The sequence below is a fragment of the Corythoichthys intestinalis genome, chromosome 11 (assembly GCF_030265065.1).
Source record: "Corythoichthys intestinalis isolate RoL2023-P3 chromosome 11, ASM3026506v1, whole genome shotgun sequence".
Taxonomy (NCBI): Eukaryota; Metazoa; Chordata; class Actinopteri; order Syngnathiformes; family Syngnathidae; genus Corythoichthys; species Corythoichthys intestinalis.
The window spans coordinates 55,029,244-55,056,379 of record NC_080405.1 but is presented as its reverse complement, the minus strand read 5'-3'; the positions used below and the strand labels follow the sequence as shown (position 1 = coordinate 55,056,379).

At 36.7% G+C, this 27,136-nt stretch overlaps 1 protein-coding gene across 1 annotated transcript in view; it reads right to left on the bottom strand.

Moving 5' to 3' along the window:
• Nucleotides 1-4,221: 4,221 nt before the first annotated feature.
• LOC130923706 (complexin-2-like) overlaps nucleotides 4,222-27,136 on the bottom strand; it is a 119,557-nt gene continuing 96,642 nt past the window's right edge. Inside the window, exons 3-4 of the mRNA XM_057849621.1 lie at nucleotides 12,611-12,786; nucleotides 4,222-5,944 (exon numbers count right to left, since the gene is read on the bottom strand). Of these exons, the coding sequence (XP_057705604.1) occupies nucleotides 5,750-5,944; nucleotides 12,611-12,786 (371 nt within the window). The 3' untranslated portion in view covers nucleotides 4,222-5,749. The remainder of the gene's footprint in view (nucleotides 5,945-12,610; nucleotides 12,787-27,136) is intronic.

Below are 27,136 nucleotides of genomic sequence, written 5' to 3'. Positions count from 1 at the left end.
TGTAATTTTTGGACTATAAGGCGCACCCGACTATAAGCCGCGGCTATCAAATTTGACGAGAAAACAGTACTTATTCATGTATAAGACGCACTGGGATATCCACAGCTAAAGACTACTGTTAATGTGACTATAAGCCGCGGGGTTTCAACTGCCTATAGTCCGACAAATTACGGTATATTGCTAAAAAGAAAATGAAACAATCACCAGCTACCAAGAGGACAGGAACAGGACCAGCTAGAGACAACACAAAAGTATCCACAAGTACAGATGACAGAGGAGTACAAACACCGGACGATTACATTCAAGTCACATCGAAGAATAGTTTCAGTATCAAGTGGCTTTTCTATTATTTGTAAATATCTCATTCACTGCCGTCAATAGCAACCAATGAGTTATTAGGATGGTAAAACAAAAAGGCTTAAGTGGAACGGCCGTGGTCCAATTTGAAGAAACATCAGTACACGAGGAGAGCGCAACAACTTGATAATTAGTACAAATTGGCAGAGGGGGCAGTCGTCGTAGCTAGCTGGAATTCGGGGATGTAAACGGCAGTTGTGCGGGATTTCAAGGCCCTTGGAGATGTTAGCGAGATGAGGCTAGTAGAAGACTAGCGAAGGTACAAGTGATAACACCTGAGATATGCGGGAAAAAAAGGAATGTCATCTACTACTAAGTGTCGTTCTTTGGTTTGAATGGATTACGTTGTTTGTGGATGTGCGCTTAACGTTGCGAATTGGCTGCTAGCGCTCGGATGGGGAGGCTAGAAAGGGCAGTTTTACTAGCATTATGAAATCACAATTTTAACGTGTTAGTGTGTTTTTAGCTGACTGAAACTGGCAGAAATTCAGATGTTCAGTTACTAATGCCTCTGATTTGTCACATACAAGCTGGATTGTAGCCACGATTCAACGCAAAAAAAAAAACAAATTCACAGTCAAATTCATTTGCATTCTTCATGACAAATGGCAGCGTAGCTTTTGGCTAACAACAAGGCCATGTTAGCGGAATGTTGGAAATAGTCGGAATGTTTCGAAAAGACGTTGTGGACTGTCGGGAAAGACGAAATGTGTCGATATCTGACAAGCTAGTTTGGCATTTTTTCTGATTCACATTAATGTTATGTAAACAGTGATTTTAGATATTTTTAGAACAAAAAACTGATTTGCACGAAAGCATATTGCTGCCACCCAAAAAAAAAGTCCAGTATCATATTCCTACATGATAGTGTCCTGTCAAAAGTTGATAACTACAATATAAAAATGTGATACTATCACATAAAAACGTGATATCATGGAAAATTTGATAACTATAATGTAAAAGCATTACTATCATGTTAAAACGCGATGGCATCATGTAAAAACGTGATGTGTTAACATGACAATTATCATGTAAAAACATGAAAAAAATGTAAAAACGTGATCTCATGTAAAAACATGATAACCATCACATAAAAACGGGATCTTTATAATGTAAAAATGTGATACTGTGTAAAAACCTGATAACTATCATGTAAAAGCGTGATAATTATCATGTAAAAACATTATATAATGTAAAAATGTGATAACTACCATGTAAAAACATGATGACTATCATAAAAAAGTGATAATTATCATGTAAAAATGTGATACTATATGTTAATGTGATTATTATCATGTAAAAACATGATATAATGTAAAAACGTGATAACCATGATGTAAAAACATGATAACTATCATGTAAAAACGTGATAACTATCATCTAAAAACGTGATTATTGTCAGTTGAAAACGTGATATTATGTGTTAACGTGATATATATCATGTAAAAACATGATATTATGTAAAAATGTGTTGTCACGTAAAAACGAAATATTATACGTCAATGTGATATTTGTCATGTAAAAACGTGTTATGTCAAAACATAATGTAAAAACATGATAACTATCATGTAAAATGTGATCATCATGTAAAACGTGATCTTTATCACATTAAAACATGATAACATGATAATTATCATGTAAAAACGTGATACTACCGTGGAAAAGCGTGACGATTATCATGTAAAAATGTGTCAACCATCATGTAAAAATGTGATTCTATAATGGAAAAATGTGATTTTTATCATGTAAAGCATGATCATTATCATGTAAAAATGAGACCCTATCATGTAAAAACAAGATACTATCACGTAAAAACGTGATAACTATCTTGTGAAAACGTGATTATTGTCAGTTGAAAACGTGACATTGTGTGTTAACGTGATAATTATCATGTAAAAACATGATATTATGTAAAAATGTGTTAATTGTTACGTAAAAACGAAATATTATACGTCAACGTGATATTTGTCATGTAAAAACGTGTTATTTCAAAACATAATATTAAAACATGATAACTATCATGTAAAATGTGATCATCATGTAAAACGTGATCTTTATCGCATAAAAACATGATAACGTGATAGTTATCATGTAAAAACGGGATACTACTGTGGAAAAGCATGATTATCATGTATCAACGTGATCATTACATTATGTAAAATGTGATCATGTAAATACATGATAACTGCATGAGAAAAAAATGATGATAATCAAGTAAAAATGTGACACTGCACTTTTTTTTTTCAAATGAGTGCAAGCAATACGCTTCCAAAGACTATTTCGGAAATACATAGTAGAATGGACATTCAATGAAACTAACTTTTGGCGTTAGATTTTGATACACTTTTTTTTTGGGACACAGAAACAGACGAACCAGCGTCTCCTAACAAAAGCTAACGTCAAAATTCACAACTATTAATGACTACTAAGCAAAAAAAGATTTTTTGCCATTTTTTTGTTTTTTTCAAATGAACAATAATGTTATTTAATGCAAACTATCAAAACGTCAAAACACATTTGTCAACCTTTATTGCCAATTTTGAGGGCAAGGCAACGACTGCGCGCTATTTTACCATGATTGCGTAACTCATGAATGTTTGACGTTTGCTTTTAAAATGACAACAAATAGAGGGTCCTGCATCTTCTCCCAAACGCTCCATAGTGAAGATTGTCTGTCACTGCCGATTCTGCAGACTTATGACAAGTATCACAGGGTGACCCCCCCCCCCCCCACACACACACACACAAAAAACAGCAACTTTTTAACAATCCAATAAAACCTAGAGTGATGGAAGAAATAACATTTTTTTCTAAATTTATTTCTAGTAATTGAAACTAACTAACTAACTAGCAGCTAACGTATGCTAATGCTACGAATTACTTTGAGTATGTGAAGATGGTAAGCTCTTTATATATATATATATATATATATATATATATATATATACATATATATACACACATATATATATACATATATATTTAAATTGTTTGCGCTCAGCTCAGGCACACACCGGAGACCAGCAGTTTCAGCGTGCTAAAAATGATAATACAAGACTAGCGTTACATAAACAATCGGTTAACGTGCATATTAAAAAGTCCGCTAGCTTAAATGCTATACAATGTTTACCTGATTATTTCTAATGCGCACCAGATAGTTTCTAGTGCCCACCAGATTGTTTCTAGCGCGCAGCAGATTGTTTCTAGAGTGCACCAGACAGTTTTCTCGTGAGCACCAGATTGTTTTTAGTGCGCACCAGATTGTTTCTAGTGCCCACCAGATAGTTTTTTAGTGCGCACTACAGAGTTTCTAGTGTGCACCAGACAGTTTCTAGTGCGCACAGATTGTTTCTGTTGCACACCAGATAGTTACTCGTACCCGCCAGATTGTTTTAGTGCGCACCAGATAGCTTCTAGTGCGCACAAGATAGTTTCTAGTATGCACAAGATTGTTTTGCAGCGCGCACTAGATAGTTTATAGTGCGCAACAGATAGTTTCTAGTGTGCATTACAGAGTTTGTAGTGACAATCAGATTGTTTCTAGTGCGCACCAGATTGTTTCTAGTGCGCACCAGATAGTTTCTAGTGCTCACCAGACTGTTTCAACGACACACCAGATAGTTTCTAGGGTGCACTACAGTGCGCACAAGATAGTTTGTAGTGCGCACCAAATAGTTTCTAGTGCGCATCAGATTGTTTCTAGGGTGCACGACAGTTTGTAGTGCTCACCAGATTGTTTTCTAGTGCGCAGAAGATTGTTTTTGGAGTGCACCAGATAGTTTCTCGTGAGCACCAGATTGTTTCTAGAGCACACCAGATTGTTTCTAGTGGGCACAAGATTTTTTTCTAGTGCGCACAAGATAGTTTCTAGTGCGCACCAGATAGTTTCTAGTGCACATCAGATTGTTTCTAGAGTGCACTACAGTTTCTAGTGCTCACCAGATTGTTTTCTAGTGCGCAGCAGATTGTTTTTGCAGTGCACCAGATAGTTTCTCGTGAGCACCAGATTGTTTTTTAATGCGCACTACAGAGTTTTTAGTGCCCACCAGATAGTTTCTAGCGTGCACCAGACAGTTTCTAGTGCGCAGATTGTTTCTAGTGTGCACCAGATAGTTACTCGTACGCGCCAGATTTTTTTGTGCGCACCAGATAGTTTCTAGTGTGCACAAGATTGTTTCTAGTATGCACCAGATTGTTTCTAGAGCACACCAGAATGTTTCTTGTGCGCACCAGATTTTTTCTAGTGCGCACAAGATAGTTTCTAGTGCGTACCAGATACTTTCTAGTGCACATTAGAGAGTTTGCAGTGACAACCAGATTGTTTCTAGTGCGCACCAGATAGTTTCTAGCGTGCTCCAGACTGTTTCTACTTTGCACCAGACTGTTTCTAGTGTGCACCAGATAGTTTCTAGGGCGCAACAGAGTTTCTCGTGCGCACCAGATTGTTTCTAATGCGCCCCAGATAGTTTCTCGAGTGCACCAGACTGTTTCTACTGCGCACCAGACTGTTTCTAGTGTGCACCAGATAGTTTCTAGGGCGCAACAGAGTTTCTCGTGCGCACCAGATTGTTTCTAAGGTGCACCAGATTGTTTCTAGTGCGCACCAGATAGTTTAAATTAATTTGATTTCTGTCGATGTCCCTTTAGGGGCTTCGCACATTGTTAAAAAGTTCCTGTTTTAAAAAAAAAAAATTGGGGGGAGTCACCCTGTAGATGGCAATTGATCTAATTCGCGGGTAACAACACTTAACTCATTGTTTTTTCGAAGTGGAATATATTTTGCAATTTTCCGTTTTCTTTTAACAATCATAGAACGAAAGCAAAATGTAGCGAAAACTCACGACAATCATTTACTGCTCGGAGAGGATTTTCTTTTAGCCCCACTCACCCTGATGTGGAAGAACATTTGACACAGAGTCAATATACCAGATTATTGGAAAAAAAAAAAATCAGTTATTGCCTCATATTTCGCTTGATGGTGACAAACGACCACGTCACATCACGTCTCACTGCATGCCTTAAAAAAAAAAAAAAATCACAAACCTATCAATTCTGATGATCAGGTCTTTCCGTACATGTATCAAATATTATCAATCATGTAAAAGAACCAAAAATGATTTCCATATTGTCTTCAAAGTTAAAAATATGGCTTGTAATCATCTATCCATCTTGTTATACGTCATATATATATATATTTATATATTATTTGTCAGGTGACGCCAGGCTATTTACAAATCAAAGTGGGCATGACGTAGGGTTATCGGTATGATTATTTCTAACGAATAAGCGGCAGAAAGGACATTAAATTAGCCATTTTGTGACCAACGTAATGTCACATTGCAGCAGTCGAAGAAGAGCAGAGTGTGAAGAGGAGGAGAGGATGGAGGAGTTGTTACTTCTTGTTGAACATATCCATGAGCGGCGCCGGGATGAACTTCATCACCGTGTCCACGATGCTCTCCTCCTCCTCCTCGTCGCCACAGCCGGTGGGCACCGCCTTCTTGGGGCGTGTCAGGCTGCCCTCCGAGGCCTGCTCCATGGCGGCGGCCGCCTCCGCCTCCTTCTCCTCCTTCTTCTTGATGCCGTACTGCGCAGGAACACAAAAAACACAGGAATTGAAAGTAGCCTGGAGCGTAGAACCGGCTTTCTCGAAATCGTTCAACTTTAATGCTTGCATTAGACCAGGGGTGCTCATTGTTTTTTGCTTCAGTATCTACTTTTCAAGGAGACATCCTCCCTCAAAAGTGGGGGCACGGGGGTTAATTATAGTGGTAGGAAGAAGTATCTGAACCTTTTGGAATATCCAACATTTCTGCATAAAATCACCATCAAATGTGATCTCATCTTTGTCAAAACCAAACAGATGAAAAAACAGTGTCTGCTTTAACTAAAACCACCCAAACACATAAGAAGAGTGATTTTTCTCTATATATAAAAATTGTAAAGCAATTAAGCAAACAACAAAAATGAATGAAATGAACAAAAAGATATTTTTATAATGGGTCAAAATTATTTTTCAAACCGACCATGTGACCAGCATCTTAGATGGTTATTTGCTTTGCAAATTATTAAAAAAATAAATAAAAAATAGAGGAGGACAATTTATTATTCAAATGATTTTTTTCTTTGTTTGAGAGTATTTTTTTTTGATTGAAGCAACTTTTTTGGGGATTGAATGATTTAGACACTAATGTCCTACCCATAATATGGCCCAAACACAAAAAGGATTGCTAAAATCAAATAAAACATTTTAAATTAAAAATCAAGTGTTCAAATGCAAATATTTGAGTCTCAAATATTTTTTCATCCTCAAAAACTTTTTTCTATAATTGACATTTTTCTTTTTTTTTTTTTTTTTGATTGAAGCAACTTATTTTTTGGTTGAATAATAAAGACACAATTTGTAATATAAAATATAATATAAAATAAATATAAATACAAATATAATAATAATATATAATAATAATATACAAATATAAAATATTTGGTATATTGCATTTTTTTGGGGTATGTGGCAAAATGGCTTTTGGTATATGGCATTTTTTGGTGTATGTGGCAAAATCGCATTTTTCTGGTACATGGCAAAATGGATTTTAGTATGTGGCAAAATGGCTTTGGGTATAAGGCTTTTATTTTGTATGTGGCTTTTTTGGAATATGGCAAAATGTTTTTTGGTAAATGGCATTTTTTGGGGTATGTGGCAAAATGGCTTTCGGTAAATTGCATTTAATTTTTTGGTACAGTATATGGCAAAATGGAATTTGGGATATTTCACTTTTTGGGGTATATGGCATTTTTTTGTATATGGCAAAATGACATTTTTTGGTTTATGGAAAAATGGATTTTGGTATGTGGGATTTTTTTGGGTATGTGGCAAAATGGCTTTTGGTATATGGCTTTTATTTTGTATGTAGATTTTTTGGTATATGGCAAAATGGTTTTTGGTATATGGCATTTTTGGGGGTATGTGGATATTTATCATGTCAAAACATGATAATTATCATGTAAAGACGTGATAGCATCATGTCTAAACATGATAATGAAAAATGTGATAATTATGAAAAAAAAACTAATAGTATAATAATTAGCATGCAAACACGTGATTATAATGTAAAAATGAGATAATTACTTTGTAATTAAAAAAAAATTTTTTTTTCATTTTTTTACGTGGCAAAATGGCATTTTTCTGGTACATGAAAAAATGGATTTTGGTATGTGGCATTTAAATTGTTTTCATTTTTTTTGTATGTGGCAAAATAGCTTTTGGTATAGGGCTGATGGCTTTTATTTGTATATGGCTTTTTTGGTATACGGAAAAATGGTTTTTGGTATATGGCATTTTTTGGGGTATGTGGCATATTTTGTATATGGCAAAATATCATTTTTTTGGGGAATGGAAAAATTTATTTTGGTATGTGGCATTTTTTTGGTATGTGGCAAAATGGCTTTTGGCATATGGCATTTTTTTGGTATATGCCAAAATGGATTTTGATATATGGCATTTTTTGGTGTGTGGCAAAATGGCTTTTGGTATTTGGCTTTTATTTTGTATGTGGCTTTTTTTGGTATATGGCAAAATGGTTTTTGGTATATGGATTTTTTGGGGGTAAGTGGCAAAATAGCTTTTGATAAAATCAATTTTTTTTTTTTTTTTTTTTTTATATGGCATTTTTGGGGGTATGCGGCATTTTTTGTATATATTAAAATGGAATTATATGGCAAAATGGATTTTAGTATGTTGCATTTTTTTGTATGTGGCAAAATGGTTTTTGGTATATGGCTTTTTTTGGTACAAAGCATTTTTTTTGTATATGGCATTTTTTTGTATGTCATGCACGTCCATGCCATTGACAGCTCTTCACATCCAAATTTTCCATTGCATGGCCTGCAAAAAATGCCATATACCAAAAAATGTTATATACAAAAAAATGCCATATACCAAAAGCCATTTAGCCATACACCCCAAAAAATGCCATATACCAAAATGAATTTTTCCTTATGCAAAAAAAAAATAAAATGCCATATGCCAAAAGCTATTTTACCATGTACCAAATACCACTTTTCTTTCTCGCTGACTCTCAAAAAGTATGTTCCCCAAGTTCACATGGGCCACCTCAGAATCCGAAGTACTGATTTAACCGAATGCTAATTCTATGTCTGGAACAATTCTCCATGTTTTATCAGTGCTTTTCCTCTCAAAACACGACACTATTATTTTAACATGTTTTTTCACCCCACTTTTTGCGCATGAATAATGAATACAGCAGGCCGTTGAAGAGCACGTTGCAGAGGGCCGGCTGGTCAACGGGCGGCACGACAGTTGATCTCGAGGCAGAGATGCGGAAAATGAGATGAACTCCCCCGTGACCTCATTGGCGCTTTTCCGTAATGGGATTCCTGGGCCAGTAAATATCCTGGAGGAAGACCGGCGTTGCGGCGTTCTACAGCGTAGACGAGCGCCGCTGCGTTTTCTATGTGTTTTCACAGACGGGCCGCGGGGTCGTCCGGGGATCGCTTAGACTAAAATCTTCGCCGTTGAAAACAGCTCGTCAGCCTTTCTTGGTTTTCTCGCGATTCATTAGAACCCCTCGAGGCCACCAGGCGCAATCTCACAGCAACACGGTGTAAGGCTTTCTTTCTTTTTTCGAAGGGGTTTGAATTACAGCACTAATAAGCTGTTGGACAAACAACATCCCTAGTCACTGTATTTGTGTTTTATGACATGACCACCCTCCCTGATTATTTTATTTTATGATACGTCAACACCTCCTGGACCTTGTTAGCTTTTTGCAAGTGCTCTTTTATGACAGTATTTATCAACATACAGTATATGAATCGGAGGCGTATTCTTTAAAATTGACTTGAACAAAAATTCATTTACATTTCTCGGTTAAAATGGATTTGACATCTAGCGTCGTAAGTGGCACTCAGTATTTTTCTTTTGTTTGTTGTGTGTGTTGTGTTTCTTTCTTTTAATACCAAGTTACGGCATAGGGAAGGCACTCAAAAGTCCAGTATCACATTTTTACATGATTTCATAATGTAAAGATGCGATGACACTCATGTCAAAAATGTTACAATTATCCTGTTAAAGCGTGATAATAATCATGTAAAAATGTGAAAACTATCATGTCAAAGCATGATATTTATCATGTAAAAAATATGATAACTACCATGTAAATACATGATGATTATGTAAAAATGTGATAATAATCATGTAAGAATGTGATTATATATAAATGTGATTATCATGTAAAAACCAAATTATGTACAAATGTGATATCATGTAAATACGTAACAATTATCATGTCAAAACGTGATCTTTCTCATGTAAAAATTGATGTTTGCATATAGAAATGAGAAAATTATGATGCAAAAATGTGATAATGATCATGTAAAATTGTGATAAATGTAAAAACTAAAATTACTAAAATTACCATGTGAAGACATGATAACATCATGTCAAAACAAGATAATTATCCCAAAAAAAAGTGATAACTACCATGTAAAAAAAGAAAGGTAATTATCATGTAAAAAAGTGATAATTATCATGTAAAAATGTGATAATCATCATGTAAAAATGTGAAAACTGTTCATGTAAAATTGGGGTATTTATCATGTAAAAATGTGATAACTATCATGTAAAAACTTGATAATTGTGTAAAAACATAATACCATGTAAAAACATGATAATTATCATGTAAAATGTAAAGATTATCATGTATTATGTAAAAATGTGATACTCCTCGTGGACAGATGTCATTATGATCATGTAAAAATGTGATAAATATCATGTCAATATGTGATAATTTTAATGTAAAAATGTGATATTTGTCATGTAGAGATGTGAAAACTACCATGAAAGGTGATAATGATCATGTGATAATGATGTCAAAACATGATAATTATCATGTGAAAATGTGATAACGATCATGTGAAAATGTGACAATGCAAAAACGTTATAATTATCATGTAAGATGTAATGATCGTATAAAAACATATCATGTAAAAACGTGATAACATTAATGTAACAACATGATAATTATCGTGTAAAACGAGAAAAGTATGTAAAAATGTTAGAAAATAATAATAAAAATGTGATAATAATATCAAAACGTTATGATTATCATGTTAAAATGTGACTGTAAAAAACGTCAATCATAATCATGTAAAGACGTGATAACATTATGTCTAAACGTGACAATGATCGTGAAAAATGTGATAATCATAAAAAAAAAAAAACGTAATAATTAGCTTGTAAACACATAAAGACTATCATCTAAAAATGTGATAATTATATAAAATGGATCACAATCATGTAAAAATGTGTTCATTTTCATGTAAAGGCATGATAACATCATGTCAAAACAAGATAATTATCATGTAAAAACGTGATAACTATTATATAAAAAAAAATATGTGATCATTATCATGTAGAAATGTGATAATTATCATGGAAAATTGGGATATTTATCAAGTAAAAATGTGATAATGAACATGTAAAAATATGATAATGATCATGTAAACGTGATTTTGTAAAAGTGTGATAATTATGTAAAAAATTAAATTATTATGTAAAAACATACTTAAATATCATGTTGAAATGAGATAATTTTCATTTAAAAATTTGCTACTTGCCATGGAGAAATGTGATAATGATAACTATCATGTCATAACGTGATAATTTTGATTTAAAAATGTGACATTTGGACAATGCAAAAACGTTATACAGTAATTATCATGTAAAGATGTGATAACATCATGTCAAACATGATAAAATGTGATAATGATCATATAAAAACATATGTAAAAACATGATAATTATCATGTAATAACGAGAAAAGTATGTAAAAATGTTAGGAAATAATAAAAAATGCGATAATGTCAAAACGTTATGATTATCATGTAAAAATGTGACTATGGGAAAAAAACGTGTTAATCACAATTATGTAAAGACGTGATGACATCATGTCTAAACGTGATAATGATCATGTCAAAATGTGATAATTACCGTATTTTTCGGACTATAAGTCGCGTTTTTTTTCATATTTTGGCTGGGGGTGCGACTTATACTCAGGAGCGACTTATGTGTGGAATTATTAACACATTATGATATAATTTCAGATGTTATTTTGGTGTTTTGCAGTGACACTGATGGTTTTGTAAAGTTGTTAGCATGTTCTTATGCTATAGTTATCTGAATAACTCTTTATAGCTATGGCCACATTCGCGTTCTGACTTTGGCAGTGTATGTTCAATTGTATTATTGACTTTTTTATCTTGAATTGGATGCATTTAGTTTGTGGCGCTTTCACGCCCACGTGAGGGCGCACTCGCACTTGTTTACGTGGAGAAGAGTGCTCACACGCCAGAAGAAGACGGACAGCTACGTAGCTCTGAGTGAGTGAGTGGGCGAGTTACAGCGAGAGAGAATAGACGGCTGCGAACCTACTTTCATTGTTTATGCTTTTAAATCATCTCTAAAGAGGCAACGCCTGCGTGTATCATCTTTTCTGTTGTTGTTGTGTGTTTTCCACACGCGATCGGACACTTAGAGCCAGTTGTGTGGTTGTTTGAACGATGTGCTAATGATAGCAAAGGCATGCTAACCTGTTACTTATTACTAATAGTACCTAATTATCATTTATTTAAGTTGATGCGAACCTGTTTTCTATCGAGGACCAAATTGATTCAGCAAATTATACGGACGTCCAGCATTGTCTTTTGGGAGTTCGCTGTATAGCCAGGAACGAGCCGTAGCGTAGGAAAGTATATTCACATTTTGTTGTGCATGCACTGTACACTGTATATTTATTTAGCATGTTGTTCTCTATTGTATTTTTATATTAAATTGCATGACATGTCTGTTCTATGTGTTGGATTTTGTCAAGTAAATTTCCCCCCAAAATTCGACTTATACTCCGGTGCGACTTGTATATGTTTTTTTTCTCTTCGTTGGGCATTTTATGGCTGGATCGACTTATACTCAGGAGCGACTTGTAGTCCGAAAAATACGGTATGTCAAAACATGATAATTATCAAGTAACGACGTGATAGCATCATGTCTAAACGTGATAATGATCATGAAAAATGTGATAATTATGAAAAAAAGTGATAATTAGCATGTATAAACGTGATTATAATGTAAAAAGATAATTAGCTTGTAAAAAAAAAATATATATATTTTTTTCATCCATGAAGTCAACAGGTTAGGCGCTAACACTAACAACTGTTTTATCACTGAACTTCATACCTTATCCCGGATGCCCTGTCGGATGTTTTCCCTCTCTGCCTCCATTCTGGCATACTTGGCCTTCCTCTCCTCTTCTTGTTGCCTCAGCGCTTCTTGCCTCTCCTCCTCCTTCTTCTGGGCGTCAGGGTCTTTTTCCTCCTCGCCACCTAGCATCTTGCCCATGTCTTTGGTGGCCCCTGGAGCGTTTGTGAGAGGCAAAGTGTGTTATTATAAATCATCAAGCTGAAGGGTGCAAGCTTCAAATGGGTTGGACAGAACAAATGTCGATTATTATTTAAACACTCATCGAAAAAGTTTCATTGCATTTCCATTCACGCATCTAAAGCAGTTCATTAAAACATCAAGTAAGGTGAACACAAATTGAGTCCAGATGGTAAAGTCACACATAAAAGTCATCACTTGAAACCAAAGCAAAGCGCCCGACATGAGAGGTGAGTGGTTCGGATGAAAGCGGCGGCGCTAAATTATTACTCATTCACTTGATCGTCTTTGTGTCTCCCGGAGGGGATTAGCATGTCCTCATGCAAAGCGCCCACTCAGACCTCAGGTTAGGACCCGAGGACAAAGAGGCTAAAAGCTACTCTGATAATTGGGACCGTGAGACCAACCGTGACTTTATTCTTGGCTCTTTAGGTGAGTGGTTTGACAATAATATTGAACAAAAACGTACAATTACAGTGAAATTGAAAAAAGTCTCCATTTGGGGTCAGTTTTTATGACAAAAAAACATACAGTGGTATGAAAAAGTATCTGAAGCTTTTGGAATTTCTCACATCGCACCCGGGCCCTGTTTACATTTGTTCCGCCACTGATCTTGTCAGCTTGTAGTGTTGCTTCTGGCTATCATTTAACAAACTTCTCATCATTATCAAAGCAACCCGGTCGACTCTGCATGTCTCGAAGTTCATTAATTAGCCGTCACCCCGCATGTACGACGACGGAAGGGCACTTGTCTCGCCCTGTCAACACCGCACCTTCCAAACGGCAGCCGAGAACCTCGGGGTCACTGCCGTCTCATCAATTTTCCTGCTTCAAGTAGATGGCGACATTCAAGTATTTCCTCCATAGGCTTTCCTATTTTACTTTTAGGTGAGGGGGGGGGGGGGGGGGGGTTCTCCTGTGAGATGGCAATGTTCGCTTTTGCTTAAAATCAATTAGTTTCCGGTGCATTGATAGTGAGCAGAATGCAGGTGGAAGGTTGGCGAGTACACTTGCGCAAGCGTTGGACTGGAAAGGAGAGCTGCTGTGACAGCATACACATGCGAGAACACACACACGCTGACCATCTGGATTAGTGTGGGGGAAATACAGTCCGCACGGGAGGGAATTTCGACAACTTTGTTTTCCAGATAATGTTGCTGCTAAGTCTAGAGTTGTACTTTATCCAAGATGCAGAGATGGGTCGTGATGCGTTCCTTTGACGAGAGACAGCAAGAAGCAAAAAGGGTGTTTGCCATGTAGTAAAATTGATTTTGCCATGTGGCAAAATAGATTTTGCCATGCGGCAAAATGGATTTTGGCATGTGGCATTTGTTTTGCCATGTGGCAAAATGGATTTTGCCATGTGGCATTTTTTTTTGCCATGTAGAATTTTTTTTTGGCATGTGGCAAAATTGATTTTGGCATGTGGCATTTTTTTGCCATGTGGCAAAAATGGATTTTGCAATGTGGCATTTGTTTTGCCATGTGGCATTTTTTTTGTCATGTGGCAAAGTTGATTTTGCAATATGGCATTTTTTTTGCCATGTGGCTTTTTTGCCATGTGGCAAAATGGATTTTGTCATGTGGCATTTGTTTTGCCATGTGGCTTTTTTTTTTTTTTTTTTTTGCGATGTAGCATTTTTCTGCCATGTGGCAAAGTGGATTTGTCATGTAGCATTTTTTTTGCCATGTGGCAAAATTGATTTTGCCATGTGGCATTTGTTTCGCCATGTGGCAAAACTGATTTTGCCATGTGGCAAAATGGATTTTGCAATGTGGCATTGTTTTGCCATGTGGCAAAAATGGATTTTGCAATGTGGCATTTTTTTTGCCATGTGGCATTTGTTTTGCCATGTGGCAAAATGTATTATTTTTTTTTTGCAATGTAGCATTTTTTTGCCATGTGGCAAAATGGATTTGTCATGCAGCATTTTTTTTGCCATGTGGCAAAATTGATTTTGCCATGTGGCAAAAATGGATTTTGCCATGTGGCAAAATAGATTGTTCAATGTGGCATTTTTTTGCCATGTGGCAAAAATGGATTTTGCAATGTGGCTTTTTTTTGCCATGTGGCAAAATGGATTTTGGCATGTGTTTTGCCATGTGGTTTTTTTTTTTTTTTTTTTTTTTTTTTTTTTTTGCAATGTAGCATTTTTTTGCCATGTGGCAAAATTGATTTTGCCATGTGGCAAAAATGATTTTGCCATGTGGCATTTTTTTCGCCATGCGGCAAAATTGATTTTGCCATGTGGCATTTATTTTTGCCATGTGGCAAAATGGATTTGTCATGTAGCATTTTTTTGTCATGTGGCAAAATTGATTTTGCCATGTGGCAAAATTGGATTTTGCGATGTGGCAATTTTTTGTCATGTGGCTTTTTATTTTTGCCATTTGGCAAAATTGATTTTACCATGTGTTTTTTTTTTTTTTTTTACATGTGGCAAAATTGATTTTGCCATGTGGTTTTTTTAGACATGTGGCATTTTTTTTGCCATGTGGAAAAATTGATTTTGCCAAGTGGCATTTGTTTTTTTGGTATATGGCATTTTAAGGGGGTATATGCCATTTTTGCAGGCCATTAACGTCCATGCCATTGACGGTTATGCACGTCCAAATTTTCCATTCATTTCAATCACAGCCACACGTTTTTCTCCCATTAAATATGAATGGCCAATTTGGACGTGCTTAGCCGTCAATGGCATGGACGTGCATGGCTAGCAAAAATGCCATATACCCCCCAAAAATTGCCACATGGCAAAAAAAATGCCACATGGCAAAATTAATTTTGCCACATGGCAAAAAAAATGCCACATGGCAAAATCAATTTTGCCACATGACAAAAAAATGCCAAATGGCAAAATCAAAACCCGAGTGAAACATTAATGAGTCTGACACCACTGTCGATATTTCACAAAACGAGCAGCAAAAGCAAAATCAACAGGAAAGACTGACTTATTTTTCCCCTTTCTGTCATTGCTTGCATGCTATCCTCATTAAAACATGAAGACCTATAAAGGTTTGGGTGGTTTTAGTTAAATTAGACAGTTTTTTCATCTGTGTGATTTTGATAAAGATCAGATCACATTTGATGGTGATTTTATGCAGAAATGTGAGCAATTCCAAAGGGTTCAGATACTTTTTCATACCACTGTAGATGATCCATAAGATAAAGGATTTCTTTATTTATGAAGCAGATTCTAAAACATAGACTCAAGAGATGCATAACGTCATTCCAATTCGCTATGTCACTAAGGTCATCAAGCTAATAGCCTATAAATCATACTGTTTATAATGATTTGATGGAGATGAGCCAAAATATGAAGGATTTCCTTTTGCTCATTTGTAAAACCGATTGTAAAACAAAATCAATATCGTGGATTTTAACGAAGGCAATAACCTTTTGGGCTACAAAGTGTCGTGATATATCACCTTTTCGATGTAATGTCACACCCCTAATAAGGACCAATCAATCTGGCATGCTAGGCTAGTGTGGCTTATAAAAAGATACAATGGAAAAACTGTCTTCAACAGACCTATAGTACGCTTATGGCAATTTCCTGACATCCCTCCTCTGCAAAGGTTGTCTCACTCTATGGAAGAGTGGCCCTAACAAGCTGTTTTGCCACAAGGAGAGTGAATTGGTACACGTTTCATTAACCACAACAACAACAACACCCTTCTGACCACCCGCAGGGGACACATTCATTGAGGCGTAAAAAGGGGAGAACTGAAGAAGCCTTTTGACTGGGAGGGTGGCAGTGAACATTTTGTTCATTCGTTGCCAAACCTCCAACTTTAAATGGATTGGGCATCTAGCGCTGTCAATATGTTGAAAAATGTGTAATTTTTATTACAATTTGTATTACTCTGACACACCCAATATAAAATAAATAGCACTTATACCATAGTTTAAGGAAAACAAGCAGAAAATAGGGCATAAGAGATACAAGACGCCTTCTTAACACGGAAGCCCAACGTGTGCGTCATGCAACTGATTGAGCAAGATTGACGCTGACAAGCCCACGTCTGCACCACCAACTCTCGCAATCAGTTCTTCCGGACAGTCCAGAACAAATTGCGGGACCTCCTGTCCCAACAAGGGGAACACTGGAGAACGCCCGATATCAAACTGATTACACGACTGATAAGACTCCAACAGCCCTTTTGACGCTGAGGTGGCAAAATCCACAACCCTCGTTGCCCTGACAACAGTAACTTCCTGTCCAATCCACAAACAGACAATAATCCTAAACAACGCCTAAACACACCATTCTTCCTGCCCACGGCCCGCCCTGCGAGAGCATTTAAAAGACCGAATGTTTAACAAAGCATTGACCTTTTTCTCGGGAACCTTTTGTTGACTTGTGATATGTTGACCTTGGATCATCGCCTGGGTCCTTCTGTGCTGTATGATTGCTGTCGACTCAGGATAAATTGTCAACTTGTGTTTCGAAGCCTTTTTCCAGCCTTCAAAATGGAGTAAGTACAAGGGGTTAAGATTAAGGTGAAAACGCGGAGTTTGGCCTTTTGGCCGGGTTGTTGGATTTTGCCGGTCAGGGTAATTGGAGCTGTGCCAGCGCGTGGTTCGGCTGGCGTGATTCCGGCAATCTGGCTAAAAGATCAGATTCCATCAATTGGGAGGGTGGCATTAACTCTATCGCCCCCTGTATTAGAGGAGGACTAACTCCGACATGAATTATTATTATTATTATTATCTTTATTGATGTAAATACAAATACCGTTACACTCTTACAGTGTATCAATACTTCTGCAATGCAATGTTGTGTTGGTTGTTGGTTTCGGTGCGTTACCTCTATCGCCCCCTAGATTGGAGAGGGACTAACTCCGAGATGGATTTTTTTTTTTTTACTCAAACGTATTCGCCATTTGACTGTGGTACCGAACGGTGATGTAAATACAAACCCGTTACACTCTTACTGAGTATCAATACTTCTGCAATCCAATGTCATGTCGGTTGTTGCTTTAGGGGCATGACATCTATCGCCCCCTGGATTTATGGAGGATAAACTCCGTTATGGATTTTTTTTTTTTTTTTACTCAAATGTATTTGCCGTTTGTGTACACCGAACCGTGATGCAAATACAAATACCGTTACACACTTTCTGAGTATCAGTACTTTTGCAATCTAATGTTGTGTTGGTTGTTGTTTTAGGCGCATTACCTCTCTCGCCCCCTGGATTGGAGGAGGACTAACTCCAAGATGGATTGTTATTATTGTTTTTTACTCAAATGTATTCGGCGTTTTTGTGCACCGAACCGTGATGCAAATACAATTACCGTTACACTCTTATTGAGTATCAATATTTTTGCAATTCAATGTCGTGTCGGTTGTTGATTTAGGCTCATTATCTCTATCGCCCCCTGGATTGGAGGAGGACCAACTCACTTATTGTTATTATTTTTTTACTCAAATGTATTCGCCGTCTGACCGTGTGCACTGAACCGTGATATAAGTACAAACCCGTTACACGCTTACTGAGTATCAATACTTTTGCAATCCAATGTCGTGTTGCTTGTTGGTTTAGGCGCATTACCTATATCGCCCCCTGGATTGGAGGAGGACTAACTCCGACATGGTATTGTTTTTTTACTCAACCGTATTCACTGTCTGACCGTGTGCAACGAACCGTGATGCAAATACAAATACCTTTGCACTCTTACTGAGTATCAATACTTTCATAATCAAATGTCTTGTCATTGGTTGGTTTAGGCGCATTACCTCTATCGCCCCCTGGAAAGGAGGAGGACTAACTCCAACATGGATTATTATTTATTAATTTATTTTGAACTCAAATGTATTCGCCATTTGACTGTGTGCACCGAAGCGTGATGCAAATACAGATACCTTTAAACTCCTAATCGGTATCAATATTTTTGCAATCTAATGTCAAGTCGGTTGTTGGTTTAGGTACATTACCTCGATCGCCCCCTGGAGTCTTGGAGGACTAACTCCAACATGGATTATTATTATTGTTTTTTTACTCAAATGGTATTCGCCGTTTGTGTGCACCGAACCGTGATGCAAATACATATACCGTTACACTCTTAATGAGTATCGATACTTTCACAATCAAATGTCGTGTCATTTGTTGGTTTCGGCGCATTACCTCTATCGCCCCCCCTGGATTGGAGTAGTGTGCACCGTATTGTGATGCAAATACAAATACTGTTACACTTACACTTACTGAGTATCAGTAGTTTTGCAATTAAATGTCGTGTCGGCTGTTAGTTTAGGTGCATTACCTCTATCGCCCCCTGGATTGGAGGAGGACTAACTCCGACATGGATCATTATTATTATTTTACTTTTTTTTTTTTTCTTACTCAAATGTATTCGCCAGTTGACTGTGTGCACCGAACTGTGATGGAAATACCGCTGTTGGTATAGGAGCATTACCTCTATCGCCCCCTGGATTGAAGGAGGACCAACTCACTTATATATTTATTTATTTTTACGCAAACCAGTTACACTCTTACTGAGTTTCAATACTTCTGCAATCCAATGTTGTTTTGGTTGTTGGTTTCGGCGCATCACCTCTATCGCCCCCTGGATTGTTGGAGGACTATCTCTGACATGAATTATTATTATTGGTTTTTACTGAAATGTATTCAACGTTTGTGTGCACCGAACCGTGATGCAAATACAATTCCCGTTACACTCTAACTGAGCATCAATACTTTTGCAATCCAATGTCATGTCGGCTTTTGGTTTAGGAGCATGACCTCTATCGCCCCCTGGATTGGATGAGAACCAACTCACTTCTTATCATTATTTGTATTTGCGGTTTGACTGTGCGCCAAACCGTGATGCGAATACAAATACCGTTACACTCTTACTGAGTATCAGTACTTTTGCAATCCAGTGTCGTGTCGGTTGCTGGTTTAGGCGCATTACATCTAGCACCCCCCTGGATTGGAGGAGGACTAACTGCGACATGGGTTATTATTATTTTCTTACTCAAATGTATTCGCTGTTTGTTTGCACTGAACTGTGATGCAAGTACAAATACTGTTCAACTCCTTCTGAGTATCAATACTTTTGCAATCCAATGTCCTGTCAGGGTACAACATTTCCGTATCAATACTTTAAAAAACCTCACTAAAGACAGACACCTTATCAGAATTTAAAATATACATTGCACCAGACTATAAGCAGCAGAGTTCAAAGCAGAGGAATAATGATACAGGGTGTTCCAAAATGGTTGACCCCATTCTAAATGCCGATATCTCGGGAAATACTTGATGGATCTCAATGAAACTAAATACACTTTATGTTGAAGGTCATAAGTTTTATTGGTTAAATTTACAAAGAAAAGTACAACTATTTGTTGGTTCTATGACAGATTTTCATAAATGTTCAATATGAGTGCCGCCTGCAAAATGCCTTATCAAAATGCCTTTTCTTTTGAAGTGAACGGCATTTAACCTGAAACACAGTTTATGTAGAAACTAGGGCTGTCAAAATTATCGTGTTAGCGGGCGGTAATTAATTTTTTAAATTAATCATGTCAAAATATGATGCAATTAACGCACATGCCCCGCTCAAACAGATTAAAATGACAGCACAGTGCAATGCCAACTTGTTACTTGTGTTTTTTGGAGGTTTGTCGCCCTCTGCTGGCGCTTGGGTGCGACTGATTTTATGGGCTGAGCACCCATGAGCATTGTGTAATTATTGACATCAACAATGGCAGACTACTATTTTTTGATTGAAAATTTTACAAATTTTATTAAAACGAAAACATTAAGTGGGGTTTTAATATAAAATTTCTATAACTTGTACTAACATTTATCTTTTAAGAACTACAAGTTTTTCTAACCATGGATCACTTTAAGAGAATGTTAATAATGTTAATGCCATCTTGTTGATTGTTATAATAAACAAATACAGTACTTATGTACCGTATGTTGAATGTATATATCCGTCTTGCGTCTTATCTTTCCATTCCAACAATAATTTACAGAAAAATATGGCATATTTTATAGATGGTTTGAATTGCGATTAATTACCATTAATTAATTTTTAACCTCGATTAAAAATTTTAATCGTTTGACAGCCCTAATATATACACACAAGTGAAACATTTTGGAAAAACTACCAAACTAAGAGAAGAAAAATACACAAATTAGACCAAACAAAAGATAAATGAAAAAAATAAATATTTTAGCAAAAGGATCAATAGTTAAAAAATATTTAACAAAACAATTCTGAAATAAAAGTGCATTAGCTGCAACTACATTTGTTACATAAGTTTAAAAATACAAATTGATGAAAATTAATCAAATATTATACAGGAAACTGAGTAATTAATTAAGTTGTGTTAGTGCCCCTTTAAGACAATTCCCCATTCATTAATGACATCACTCTTCCGCGACAACATCATGCCAGTGGCGGGAAATTCAACTGTGGTACGCAATTTCATTTATTACCCATTTTCAAAATCAAATATTACAGTTTTATGAATTACATTCAGTGTCTAACATCATAACATCGCTACTCAAGCAAAGAAATTGATTGATTGATATCTTTTCAGGTTAAGAAATGCCATTCACTTCAAAAGAAAAGGCATTTTGATAAGACATTTTGCAGGCTACGCTCATATTGAATATTTATGAAAATCTGTCATAGAACCAACAAATATGTGTACTTTTCTTTGTAAATTTAACCAATAAAACTTATGACCTTCAACATAAAGTGTATTTAGTGTCATTAAGATCCATCAAGTAGTTTCCCAGATATGGGCATTTAGGATGGGGTCAATCATTTTGGAACGCCCTGTACTTATCTCATAATAATTTTGATGGACAAAAAAGCCATTTTATGGGCACCCAGTCCTTGTAACCAACCACCTTTAAAACTACAGCTAAATGGTGGTATACGTTTCGCTTTTTCAGGTTTTGTTGACATTCACAAACTGGCCCTATATGCTGTTCCATTGCGATTTCCAGTAGTTGTCATGGCAACCCACACATCACGTATGCGGGGTCTCAACAACCTTGATCTGTGACTGTTGCCACATGGAGGAAATACATCAAACAATCCTTGGGGAATTTTCCTTAACCCTACTTATCATTCCCTAAGCCCTTCCTGCAGTAGGAGCTTGTCCCTGAAGACCTAAAAGGACCTTGATCAACCTTCAACATGATCCCCTTTCACACAGTGACGCCGTGAAATCGCCTCATCACAGTGTGTCTTTTATACCCCCAACTTTGACATTGAGGCCCGTTTATAGGGCACTCATAAGTTGCCATGACGGTGTGAGATCCCAATTTATTGTGAGATTAAAAAGGTTGGCAGCCAGTCAAAATAGATTGGACAACAATTGTTGTTTTTAAATATACCGTGGTATGAAAAAGTATCTGAAACTTTTGAAATTTCACACATTTCTGCATAAAATCACCATCAAATGTGATCTGATCTTTGTCAAAATCACACAGATGAAAAAACGGTGTGTGCTTTAATCAAAACCACCCAAATATTTATAGGTTTTCATATTTTAATGAGGATAATATGCAAACGATGACAGAAGGGGGAAAATAAGTAAGTGAAGCATCACATTTAATATTATGAGCCCCCCCCTTTGGCAGCAATAACTTCAACCAGATGCTTCCTGTAGCTGCAGATCAGTCTGGCACATCGATCAGGACTAATATTGGCCCATTCTTCTCAACAAAACTGCTGATGTCTGGCATGAATCGCTGTCTTTAAGTCATCCCACAGCATCTCAATGGGGTTCAAATCTGGACTTTGACTTGGCGACTCCAGAACGTGTATTTTGTTCTTCTGAAACCATCCTGAAGTTGATTTACATCTGTGTTTTGGATCATTGCCATGTTGCAGCATCCATCCTTCTTTTTTAGCTTTAACTGTCTGACAGACGGCCTCAGGTTTTCCTGCAAAACATCCTGATAAACTCTTAAATTCATTCTTCCATTAATGATTGCAAGTTGTCCAGGCCCTGTGGCAGCAAAACAACCCCAAATCATGATGCTCCCTCCACCATGCTTCACGGTGGGGATGAGGTGTTGATGTCGATGAGCTGTCCCATTTTTCCTCCACATATGATGTTGTGTCTTACTCCCAAACAATTCAATTTTGGTTTCATCAAACGTCCAAACCAAAGCCAAAACGTCTGTGGAGTGTCCAGGTGTCTTTTTGCAAACATTAGACGAGCAAATAAGTTTTTTTTAGACAGCAGTGGCTTCCTCCGTGGAGTCCTCCCATGAACACTATTCTTGGCCATTCTTGGCTTGGAGATATTGGACTGTGCCAGTGATTTCTGTAAGTCTTTAGCAGACACTCTAGGGTTCTTTTTTACTTCTCTGAGTATTCTGCGCTGAACTATTGGCATCATCTTTGGTGGACGGCCACTGCTTGGGAGAGAAGCAACAGTGCCAAACTCTCTCCGTTTGTAGACAACTTCTCTGACTGTCGATTGATGAACATTCAGACTTTTAGAGATGGTTTTGTAGCCTTTCCCAGCTTTATACAAATTAACAATTCTTGATCGCAGGTTTTCAGACAGCTCTTTTGACCGAGGCATGATGCACATTAGACAATGCTTCTCACCCCGACAATTCTTACCAGGTGTGTGTTTTATAGTGGGCGGGGCAGCTTTAAACCACTCATCAGCAGTGTTGGGCACGTTACTTTAAAAAGTAATTAGTTACATTACTCACTACTTCTTCCAAAAAGTAACTGAGTTAGTAACTGAATTACTCTATAGTAAAAGTAACTAGTTACCAGGGAAAGTAACTATTTCCGTTACTTTAAAAAGAACTTGTTGTATGTCAAAGAATTTGAAATTTTCTGAGCAGTATTCGAGTCAGTGGAATAGAGAAAAACAGACAGGTAGTTAACTTGTTAGGTGCTTCAGCAGATTTGAATTGCTTACCACAGATGTTGACAAAAGCTTTGCCCGGGGACATAAATTACACATTACATGCAGGTTCTTTCCTTTAATTTCGACAAACTTGAAATAGTGTCTATATCTCCACCTCTTAAAGGACAATTTTTCTTCTGAATGCTCTGCCATTCCGACCCTGTGCATCTGTTTTGCGTGTGTGTGTTTGCCGCACGCGCTGTTCCGGTTTGCTTGTGAAATCACCGGCTCTGATTGGCTTACTACGACACATGACTCTAACCCTCAGCCAATCACAATCACTTCCATCGCATTTCTCGAGGGGCTGCATTTAGGTAGGCTCGTTTCCGGACAATTCACGTCACCTTCAAAGCGTCTGCCGTCCTCAAGATGGAAGCAGAATTATTGCTGGCTGACAGTGGGTGATGGGAACGAGGTGAGCATCAGGTGTAGCAAACAGAGAAACGTTACCAAACTTTGAAAAGCATTGTCTAATTGAATGAGCAGGGACAAACAGCTTGGAGTCAGAAGTACATGCGCTATTCTCGAACCTGAACGCACCCCAAATCTTGGATGACAAATCAACAGAGCAGAGAGTCGACTCGACACGGTTGGTAGTTTCTTCAATTTATTCAGAGTAAGTAACGCACCGCTTTTGACCGTCAGTAACGATAACGGCGTTGTAACGGCGGAAAAAGTAATTAGATTACCCCGTTACTGAAAAAATAACGCCGTTACTCCCAACACTGCTCATCAGTAATTAGGCACACGCCTGTCTTAAAATGTTTGGTAAAAATTGGTTTCAATTGCTCTTTAAGTCTCCTCAGGCAGAGGGTTCACTTACTTATTTTCCCCCTTCTGTCATTGTTTGCATGCTATCCTCATTAAAATATGAAAACCTATAAATGTTTGGGTGGTTTTAGTTAAAGCAGACACTGTGTTTTCATCTGTGTGATTTTGACAAAGATCAGATCACATTTGATGGCGATTTTATGCAGAAATGTGAGAAATTCCAAAAGGTTCAGATACTTTTTCATGCCACTGTACATACCATTCTGATATTACTAACTGCCACAAAAACACTCTGAATACCAAAGCATATCTGGGCTGGCAGTAAATGAGTTGAAGTGACCCTGACATGTCTCCAAATCAACAGAAAGTTACATGACATCAACAGGAAGTGACCTCAGGGATTTTACAAGCAAAAATCAAAGTTACCATCACAATTCCTCAAGAAATTTGCATTATTCCGTTCCTAAAACTTTTCATTGGCACATTTTATAAGTCTGACAGAAGAACTTTCCCTTCACATTTCAGCAGGCGACTCCAATCCCGTCGTAGTGACATTTTCTCATCAACTAATTAGCGCCGCCAATCACCATTAAATGTCATTTAATGCCAGTGTGGTCTCGGAAATGTCGTTATTGGAATAGTGAGGAGGCTTTTCTACTCATATGCTAATGACTGGGGAATAAACTTTTCTGTGTTGCAGCCACAATTATTCTCTGTGCGTATCATTTACTCACTTTTTTCAGTCACAGTCCATATGTTTTCATTCATACAAATGTTTAGCCACCTTAAATGCTGTTTCTACCATAAGCGGATTTCTGGTGGCCGAAAAGTGTCATTGCATGAAATTGACTTTCCTATATATGACAGTTGTAAAGCAATAAAACTAGGGCTGTCAAAATTATTGCGTTAACAGGCGGTAATTATTTTTTAAAATTAATCATGTGAAAGTATTTGATGCAATTAAAGCACATGCCTCACTCAAACAGATTAAAATGACAGCACAGTGTGATGTCCACTTGTTACTTATGTTTTTTGGAGGTTTATCGCCCTCTGCTGGCGCTTGGGTGCGACTGATTTTTTGGGTTTCAGCACCATGAGAATTGTGTAATTATTGACATCAACAATGGCGAGCTACTAGTTTATTTTTTGATTGAAAATTTTACCATTTTTATTAAAACGAAAACATTAAGAGAGGTTTTAATGTAAAATTTCTATAACTTGTACTAACATTTATCTTTTAAGAACTACAAGTCTTTCTATCCATGGATCACTTTAACAGAATGGTAATGTTAATGCCATCTTGTTGACTTATTGTTATATTAAACAAATACAGTACTTATGTACAGTATGTTGAATGTATATATTCGTCTTGTGTCTTATCTTTCCATTCCAACAATAATTTACAAAAAAATATGTCATATTTTATAGATGGTTTGAATTGCGATTAATTACAATTAATTAATTTTTAAGCTGTGATTAACTCGATTAAAAATTTTAATCATTTGACAGCCCTAATAAGTTGTAAAGCAATAAAACTGCAACAAAGATTGAATGAAATGAAGAAATATATTTTTTATAATGGGTCAAAATTAATTTTTCGAACAGATCATGTGACTAGCACCGTAGACGGTCATTTGCTTTGCATATAATTTTCAAAAACAACAACAATGATTGTGATTTTTGACAGTGATTTTTTTCTTTGATTGAAAATATTTTTGTGTTCAGATACAAATTTTTCAATCTCAAATATTTTTTTGCATTCAAAAACGTGCTCTATGATCAAAATTCTTTTTTTTGATTGATTTTTCCTTTTGAAAATATGTTTTTTGAAGCAACTTATTTTTTGATTGAATAGAAAAACAAAAATCTCTAAAACCAAAATGTGGCCCAACCACAAATCAACATTACTTCAAAAAAGTTGCTTCCAAAAAAACTTGACTCCAATCAAAAAAACATAATAAATCAAAGAAAAATAGCTTTCACATCCATTTTTTGGTGTTTCAAATTAATTTTTGCATTCAAACATATATATATATATATTTTTTTATTGAAGCGACTTTTTTTGATTGAAAATATATATTTTGATTGAAACAACTTTATTTTTGGATTGAATAATAAAGACACAAATCTATCTCCATATAGCTCCGCCAAGAGGATACAATTTTTGACTGGGGTAACTACATTGGCATGACACCGGCGGGCGTACCATATTCAATGGATGACGATCTTGGCGAAAACTACAGCTGTCCTAAGCAGCCTGATTTAGAATTTCCCTCAAGAATGATGGGAAACAAAAAACGCTCATTGCCAACTTATTATTTTAAATATTCTTGTAAGTAAATTTTATTGCTGCCACTGCGTTTCGGGGTCATCAACATGTTTTGCCCCCCTGCCCAAAAAGTCAAATTCCGCCTATGGATTCTACCCAAAACAGCAGGACCTTGATAAGCCAATGTAAAGTACTGGATCGTAAATATTCGTGGTGCACGCCGTCGCACTGAATTCAAAAGACAAAAGCATTTTAACAGAGGCAGCGCTTTCCTCTTTCATATTTCAAGTGCTGTCGAGTGTCTCTCCCAAAGCTCCGCTCTGCTAATTTTGACGTCTGGGGCTAATCAGCTTGTGCCGGTGGTGACAAAGTTACTGTGCGG